At 56.7% G+C, this 7,431-nt stretch overlaps 1 protein-coding gene and 1 long non-coding RNA gene across 4 annotated transcripts; one reads left to right on the top strand and one right to left on the bottom strand.

Moving 5' to 3' along the window:
- Nucleotides 1-133: 133 nt before the first annotated feature.
- Nucleotides 134-2,826, top strand: LOC134523855 (uncharacterized). Its single transcript, XR_010073425.1, has 3 exons — nt 134-586; nt 1,520-1,680; nt 2,697-2,826. It is a non-coding gene; the product is annotated as an uncharacterized LOC134523855 (long non-coding RNA).
- Nucleotides 1,703-7,089, bottom strand: TOR2A (torsin family 2 member A). 3 transcript variants are annotated; one of them, XM_063353287.1, is made up of 6 exons: nt 6,924-6,942; nt 6,548-6,591; nt 6,326-6,456; nt 5,019-5,194; nt 4,546-4,673; nt 1,703-3,969 (listed from the first exon to the last, which is right to left on the bottom strand). In XM_063353287.1, the coding sequence occupies exons 3-6, from the start codon at nt 6,428-6,430 to the stop codon at nt 3,725-3,727; spliced, it is 654 nt and encodes a 217-aa protein (XP_063209357.1). In that variant the 5' UTR covers nt 6,431-6,456; nt 6,548-6,591; nt 6,924-6,942; the 3' UTR covers nt 1,703-3,724. The 3 variants fall into 3 exon arrangements, with proteins under 3 accessions (XP_063209357.1, XP_063209358.1, XP_063209356.1); XM_063353288.1 differs by lacking the exon at nt 6,924-6,942 and having other exon boundaries at nt 6,536-6,580; XM_063353286.1 differs by having other exon boundaries at nt 1,704-3,969; nt 6,326-6,591; nt 6,924-7,089.
- Nucleotides 7,090-7,431: the final 342 nt, after the last annotated feature.

Genomic DNA, 7,431 nt, shown 5'->3' with positions numbered 1-7,431 from the left:
GCTTATGGGCAGCGCCGCCATCTTGCTCGCGGGCGGCAGGGCGGGGCCGGGGCGGTGGCGCGGGGCGGGGCCGCGGCCGCCGCTGTGGTAAAGCCCCGCGGGTCGGGGAATGGGCCCTCAGGCCGGGGCGGCAAGGATGGAGGGCGGGAGCTGCTCGCTACGGCGGTGCCGGAGGAGCAGCGGAAGGAAGCTGGGAGGGGTCCCTGGGGAGGGTCTTCGGGCCCGGCCAGTGCCTGGTCCCTGAGGGGAGCGGGGTCGGGTGCAGGGGCAGTAGGTGCCCTGGGCTGTGCCCTGTGTTTTACGACTTCATGCCGGGTAGGTCCCACTCACACCGTCCTTAGCAGCGGCCTTTGGGGTGTGGCTGGGTGTACGCGATCCCTCACCTGCCCCCAGCCGCCCTCCAGCCCCACCAGCGGAACGCAGCTTTCTTCCAAGGCTGTGTGACAGTCCCCCAGTCCAGGAGCATGTCACTGGGCTTCGCTCTTTTCCTCTCCTCAGCTGGCTGAAAGGGCTGGACTTCTCCTGAGGCTACTGGGAGGAAGCCATCACCTGCTATTTGAAAGTCATCGACCTGGATCCACAGAGGGTAAAGGGTCCCCGGAGGGCGAAGGATACACCAGGCTGGGAGCTGCAGAAGGGAGGCAGCATCGTTAAGGCTGGCTCTCATGCTGGCATCTGCCTTTAGGATGCTATTAATGTCTTGCCAGGCTGATCCTGGGTAGTTTGAGCAGGGCTGGGATGGGCCGGTGTGGGCTGAGGGTTGTCTGTGGTTTAGGCAGAGCCATCAACAGAGAAGAGAAGCAGCTGGGCTGGGGATTGTAGCGGGGTCCCTGGGGTGAGGGCTGGGGTATCAGACAGCAGTGTCTGCGCTTGGGCATTGAGTGTGTGGAGGGGAGGGCCCTGCGCCGGGTCCTCTGTTAGGGACCAGTGACTGAAATGGGCAGTAGGGCCCCTGGATTCCTGTTGGTCCCGACCCTGGTTTGCAGCTGTGCCTGCCTGGGCCATTTCAGCAGCTGGGACAGGTACCAGGAGCTGGGATTTACCACTGGTGGTTTGGCTCCCTCCCCTCCTGGCCTGTCCTGGGGGCATGGCTGGGAATGGCTGCTCTCTTCCAGACCGGGCTGCGTCTCCTGCCTGGTGGAGCTCAGAGTTTTTGGCTAATAATGCTGAAATCTTTGTGGCTGAGGTCGGCTGGACACACGCCATGCGTGTTTCCCACTGGCACAGAGAGCTCCAGACAAAGCCCAGGGGTGGCAACCAGCCCCCAGCTGCTCTCACTTAATCAAGACGCTGATGCTGCCTTGCTGTGAACTGCTTCCTTTGCCTGGGGGAGCTGGCCTATGCGCTAGAGGATTACCAGCAGGCACTGGAGCTGAGCCCAGGGGACCGTGTTGTGCAGAGACGGGTTGCAGCAGCACTGTGTGAGCAGGGACAGCAGGACTTGGTGGCGAGATAAGTGGTCTGCCCAAGGGCTGGTGGTGAGTCAGCCTGCTGAGTGTGCTCTCCCATCCCCTTGCAGGCAGTACTGGCAGGCAGAAGCTTTCCTCTCTGTGGCCATTGAGCACAAGACCTGGAAACTGCTGCCCTACCTGTGCTGGACCAGGACCTGCCTGTGCCTGAGGAGGATGGAGAGCACGAGGGAGGATGCTGCTCTACATCTGTGGCTCAACCCCATGGATGGTGAGATACAGCCTAGCACTGCTCCGCAATACCCTTGGGCTGTGGGTGATATTCTCAGCATGTTACTTCAACCCCAGTCTCTGTGACTGCCCCTCACATGGTCTGGGGCAAGCAATTTGACTGAGCAAGCCTAGGGTTCGGCGGTAGGGCTGTAGACTTGGATCTTGCACCCAGCCAGTGTGTGGAACGGCAGCAATAGCTGCTGCAGAAATGGCTGGTCTGCCACTGTGCCCGCCCAGCACCTTGCCTCAGCTTCCCACATATGAGGCCACCAGGCAGACTCTGCGAATTGACTCTCCCTGGGAAGGAGGTGATGTGGCTCCCACCTCCTGTGCTGGCCTTGGGACAAAAAGATGTGTTCCACAGGAAGTGAAAAAGTGCTGCTGTGGTAGAGAGACCCACTGGCCTTCCTGGACATACACTGGCTCCTCTGCGGAGGACACCTGGCCCACCTACTGCCATTTCGCCTCCTCCCCAGGGAAAGGCTGCTGTCTTGTTACCAGTTACCTAATTGGAGAGCATCAACTCTGTGCTGCTAAATCCCCAAAGTCCCATCACATCAGGTAGCTGTTAGCATGCAACTGCAAATTTTCCATGTCCTTCTGCGCTAGTCGCAGTCAGAAATCCAAGTAAACGACTGTTCCCCAACTGTTTATTCCATAAAAGATTTATTTTAAAATTAGAAATGCATAACATTTTTGGAATAAGCAGGATGTTTGAGTCTGTGGGCCAGCTCCTGGGCAGCATTTGAGTAGTGTCTAAAATTGCTGTCCCCAAGGCTCCGGCCCTAGAGCTGGAATGGTCCCAAGTGCTGGCAGCTCCTCTCAGCATAGGGCCTGAGTGGAGCATCAGGAGCTTTGGGAAGCGTCCCTGCACCCATCCTTCAGGCAGTTTGCTCCTAGAGAGTGTATGATTCTGGTTCCTCTGACCTGTTCTCCCATAACTACTGCACAGAGGAGACTAAAACCTGGGTAAAGGCCAAGCTTGGCAGTGTGCAGCACTGATTTTTCTCCCAGGTTGTCCCCAGGTCCCCTGTTGTGACACTCCCTAGAAGCTGAATGGACGCTGGCCCAGCCAAAGCCTGTGAGGTGTGATCAGCAGAAGGATGTACAAGAGACTCAACAGCTCATAGCACCAACTGTCAGCCTGCTGTAGAAATCATCACTGAATAAAAGGAATTTTCAAAACCATTAGTGGCACCGTGGGCTCCCCTGGAGGTAGGACTGAATTTTTTTTGTAGCTGGTAAAACAAGCGAGAAGTCTTTCTCGTGTTTTTCCTGGTTTGCTGCAGGGAAATCCTTTGGACCTTAAGGGAAAGATGGACAAGGGGGTGGCAGGAAGAACCTGGCTCTTGCCAGATCAGATGTTGCCATCTCCCACATTTCCCCTTACACTTGTTGATGGTGAAGCTGGTCCCTACCAGCACCTAGTCACAGTGAAAGGACGCTGGAAAGAAGTTGGCTCTAAAACTTCCTTGTAAAGCACTTTGCTGCAACGTTGAAGGTGTTCACAGGACAGTGCTTCAGGGGTCAGCACCAGCACTGTCACGTTGTACCAAGGACCTGAGGCACAGCTATGCTTAAAAAGGTTTTAAAAAAAACTGTTAAAATGCTGTAAGAAAGAAATATTCTTCTGTGGGCTCAGAATCTTGATGTGTTGGCTATCAATAGCTGCCTGGAGAGGGGAGAGCTGCAGGCAGGTGCTGCTGACAGGGTGAGAAACCTCCCTGACACTGCAGGCCCTCGTCACATCTTCCCCTTGTCATCACAGATGTCTTGGGTGGTGCACCAGGCGGGTCATATCCACCCTCACCTGGCCAAGGGTAAATCAGTAAAGTGCTTTAAATCACATCACTTGCACTTGGTCCCACAGCTGTGTCCTGCAGTGGCCTCCTTGGGCTGGAGAGATGAGTTCAGCAGGAGAGCACTTGTGCTGCCGAGAGGGAACATGCAGCTCCCACTGCTCGTCCTGCCAGCCCTGGGCTCTGCCGCTTTACAGCTCTGTATACATCCCTTACGGATCCAAGCAAGGCCCTCGCCACTGGCTAGAAGAAAAAACTGATCCGAGAGGCCACAGTTTTGCAGCCTGTTGATGAGAATATTTTCTCTTCTTCTGGGAAGTAGGGGATGCTGTCAGCCACCTCCTGGACAACACCCGGACGTACTTCGAGGCCTTGCTGGACAAGTTCACTGATGACACACTGCTTTACGTGGTGGTGCTTCAATGGGAGGAAGGGCACAACAAAATCAATGAGATGGTTGTTAATGATACCAGATTTCCAGAATCCACCTGAAAAAGGAATGGAAGAGACAGGTTTTACCTTCAGAGACTCTCCAGTCCCTGGAGTTCAAAGAGATGCTTTGTGCAAAGCCAAAATACTCGTCTGAAGACAGACCTGCTCCAGTTATGTACAAAGAGGGTGCTGAACCCATGAGTTGTCACCTCCCCCACAGCAGACTTCCTCTCAAGGAACGGGAGGATTTAGCTTGACTCATCAGAATTTAAGCTCTGCTCCCTGTGACAAGGGCAAAGCAAGGAGATCCAGGCTGGCAGCGGGGACAGGTACATCTCGGTGGTTTTTCAGCGAGCATGCTGTGCTGTTTTTTATCCCCCAACTGTGAATACACCTTTCCTCCGAAGAACTTAGCAGACCTGTTGCCACGTTTAGCAAGCTTGGAAGGCTGGGCTATTCCTTCCCTTTGCCAGGAAACCTCGAGGGGATCAGAGTTCCTTTCCTTCAGAACACCCCTGTTGCTTTCTGCCTGCCTGGGAGGTGGCAGGCGGCATGGGTGGCTGCCTGGAACGGGCCTGGCTCCCTCTGCCGGGCTCTGACCCTGCAGGAAGGGCTCTGCTCCACAGACTCACTCTGAGGGTTTTCAAACACGGCTTTGGAGATGGCTGGCTCCAGGTCCTGCAGGCTGATCTCCTCCCGGTCCTTGTGGGCACGCCACAGATCCAGCGTCATTTCGTTGATCTGCTCCCCTCCTGCATTGCTACACAAGAATGAGATGCTTATTCGGTTTGTATCTGGGAAAATGGTGTTGCAGGACAGAGGTGGCACCTGACACCCTCCAGCCTGCACGAGCGCAAGCCAGGATCTCCTAGCTGCCTGGCATAAAATGACTCCTGTAAAGGCAGCCAAATAACAGGGACAGGAGAGCTTTTTCAGACTCCCCAGGCCTGTCCATTCACAATGAAACAGTCTTGGTATTTGCAGGGGCTCAAGGCCTGGAGAAGGAAAAGCAAACCGTGTGTGCGCTCTGAAGTAGGTATGACCTCTGCCCAAATAAGAAGCAGTGTGCTGGAAGGCCCTGTGATGCCACAGAGGGGCCTCTTACCTTATGAAGATGAAGATCGCTTTGCGGTAGTTGTTCCCGTACACAACCCACGAGGGTCCCAGGAATGGTATGATCACGTCGATCAGGCCCGGGTGCATCTTGTCCATCTCTTCAAAGAGAAAGGCTGACCGTCCACAGTTTGTCAAGTTCCCTTGGATCCAGCGCTTCAGGCTTTCCTAGGAAAAACACCCACCAAGCCGTAAGGCAGCGAGATACCAAGGGTGGCGAGGGAGGCTCAAGCTGCCCCAGCACAAAGGCTGCCGCCTGAGTTCAAGCAGAGACGAAGGTGCTGAAAGCAGCTTGTCCCTGCACAGCATCACCTACTCGGGAGCAGGAACAGCCAGCACTGGGGAGGGCCCCTTTATTCTGGGTTTCGCAGAGCGGCTGTTACTGGCTTTATTAGCCCTCTGTAGATGTTTTATTACAGACTTAAAGAAGGAGGCAGCAAACTAAAGGTGGGGATTCAGACTCCTACAGTTCCCCACCTTCTTCTCTTTCACTGTGTATCTACGCCATTCCCCGTTGCCAAGTGCTTTTTGCCAGCTCCTGTTCGGGTGTAAAAACATTTTCCTGCGCTGACCCAGAAGAGCTCTGGCTCTTTACCACCGCTGAAGTTACTTCAGTGTAGATGCCAACCCACACAAAGCCACTCACGTCACCCTGGGGGCATGAATAACTCTTAATTGAAGCACTTCACCCAGTATGGGTTTTGCCTTCCTGAAAGTATTTCTTCTAAGGACACAATACAACAAATAACTCCTCCAAACAAGCAGAAAGCAAACATCCAGGTGCACTGATTCCCTGCTCTGCTGAGGGTTTGGCAGCTAACCTTCATGTTTTGATGTCTTTCCTTTCTCAGCTTTAAGAGACAGAGTGAAGAGTCGGGAGCTGCTTGCTGTGTGAGGAGGGGATTACAAGTCTAGCCATACACAGGTTTTCACAGCCATCAAGCTGTTTGGAAAGCAGCAGGAGAATTTTAGTGCCTTTCATCTAAGCAAAGCACTTTTGTTTGTGCATTCAAAGGGCTGTGTAAATATTTGAGGAATAAGAACATGACGGTGGCAAGGACTGCTGGGGGGAAGACGAAAGTGATAACTGAGTGCCAGAGTATATCTAGTTACTAGTGGATCCTTCAGCCAGTGTGTGGAGCCACTCGCTCAGCCGTGTCTGTCTGAGAGGGTAAACCAAAGAGCTGCTATTCCTGCTTTACTTCAGGAAACAGCCTGAATGTATATGTACTGAGGGTCAAGATGGACATAAGCAAAGAAAACCCCAATCAAGCAGTACCGTGCCGAGGTGTCCCTTACCTTGTACTGCTCTATCCGCTCAGCGTGGGGGAAGTGCACTATTGGGGAGAACTGGTGAACGTAAGGGCTCTGCAGCCCACCCTGGAAGAGGTAGCGGACGAGCATGGAGGTCACGAAGGTCTTGCCTGTTCCTGTCGAGCCGTGGAAGGACATCACAAGGGGTTTCACAGGATTCCGGTTCTCCAGGAATTCCCTCACCCCCTTCATCACCTGCTGCCTCACCAGCGGCTGCCCCACCAGGTTCAGGGCCAAGTCACACTCCAGACCTGAAGCAAAGTCAAATCGAGATTTACCAAACGCAGGTTGAAATGGTTCTTGTCTCACCCTGCGGCTGCTTCCCGGGGCCCTCGCTGTCAGCCGGCCCAGGGGGTCCTGTCCCTCCGCGGGGTGGGGAGGCCGAGAGCCCCCTCCTCTCCCCGCTTCGAGGAGGGTCCCCTAGAGACGCCCTGTCTGCCGGGCCCTCCTCGCCTGCCGCCTCCCTGGCCTCGGGGCTCCCCGGGCCCCCGCCCCTCAGGGCCCGCCGCCATGCCGCGCCTCACGGCACCTCAACTCAGGGCCTCCCCCCGCCCCATCTCCCCGTCCCGCTGCCCCCGCTGACCGCGCAGGTCGGGCCCGAAGCCGCACTCGCAATCCGCCGAGAAGCTGCAGCGCAGCGCCCGCAGGTCCCAGGCGGCGGCGGGGCGGGCGGCGGCCGCCGCCAGCAGCAACAGGGCCAGCGCCGCCGCCGCTCCGGGGGCCATGGCGGCCGCCCGCTCCGGCGCCGCCCGCACTACAGCTCCCGGCATGCCCCGCGCGCGGGCGGGGCCTCGATGGCGTGGTCAGGGCGAGCGGGGGCGGGGCCACGAGAAGGGCGCGGCCGTAGGCGTGGCGACGGGGAACGGGGCGTAGTTGGGTTAACGGGGCGTGGCTATGGGTAGAGGGGCGTGGTCATCGCCTGCGGGGGCGTGACCTGGCTCGTATCGCCCCGCCTCCCGCCAGTGCCGGGGCACGGCGGGTGCGTTGGGGACCTCGGTGTCCCCTTGCAGAGGAGGGGGACACGGCAACCACACAGTCCTTCGCTGGGGCCACCGCAGAGGTCCGGGGGCCAGGCAGGGCAGGGTTCAGCA

The sequence above is a fragment of the Chroicocephalus ridibundus genome, chromosome 15 (genome assembly GCF_963924245.1).
Source record: "Chroicocephalus ridibundus chromosome 15, bChrRid1.1, whole genome shotgun sequence".
Lineage (NCBI taxonomy): Eukaryota > Metazoa > Chordata > Aves > Charadriiformes > Laridae > Chroicocephalus > Chroicocephalus ridibundus.
Note: the sequence above shows the minus strand (reverse complement) of the source record. Positions and strands in the feature narration are given on the sequence as shown.

What these genes read in the sequence shown, in the direction of transcription:
- TOR2A (XM_063353286.1), bottom strand. Translation starts at nt 7,065, where the DNA reads ATGGCCCCCGGAGCGGCGGCGGCGCTGGCCCTGTTGCTGCTGGCGGCG. An exon ending in AGCGGATAGAGCAGTACAAG is followed by an intron (nt 5,195 to 6,325) that starts GTAAGGGACACC and finishes TGTTTTTCCTAG; the next exon opens with GAAAGCCTGAAGCGCTGGAT. An exon ending in CGTGTTTGAAAACCCTCAGA is followed by an intron (nt 3,970 to 4,545) that starts GTGAGTCTGTGG and finishes TTCCTTTTTCAG; the next exon opens with GTGGATTCTGGAAATCTGGT.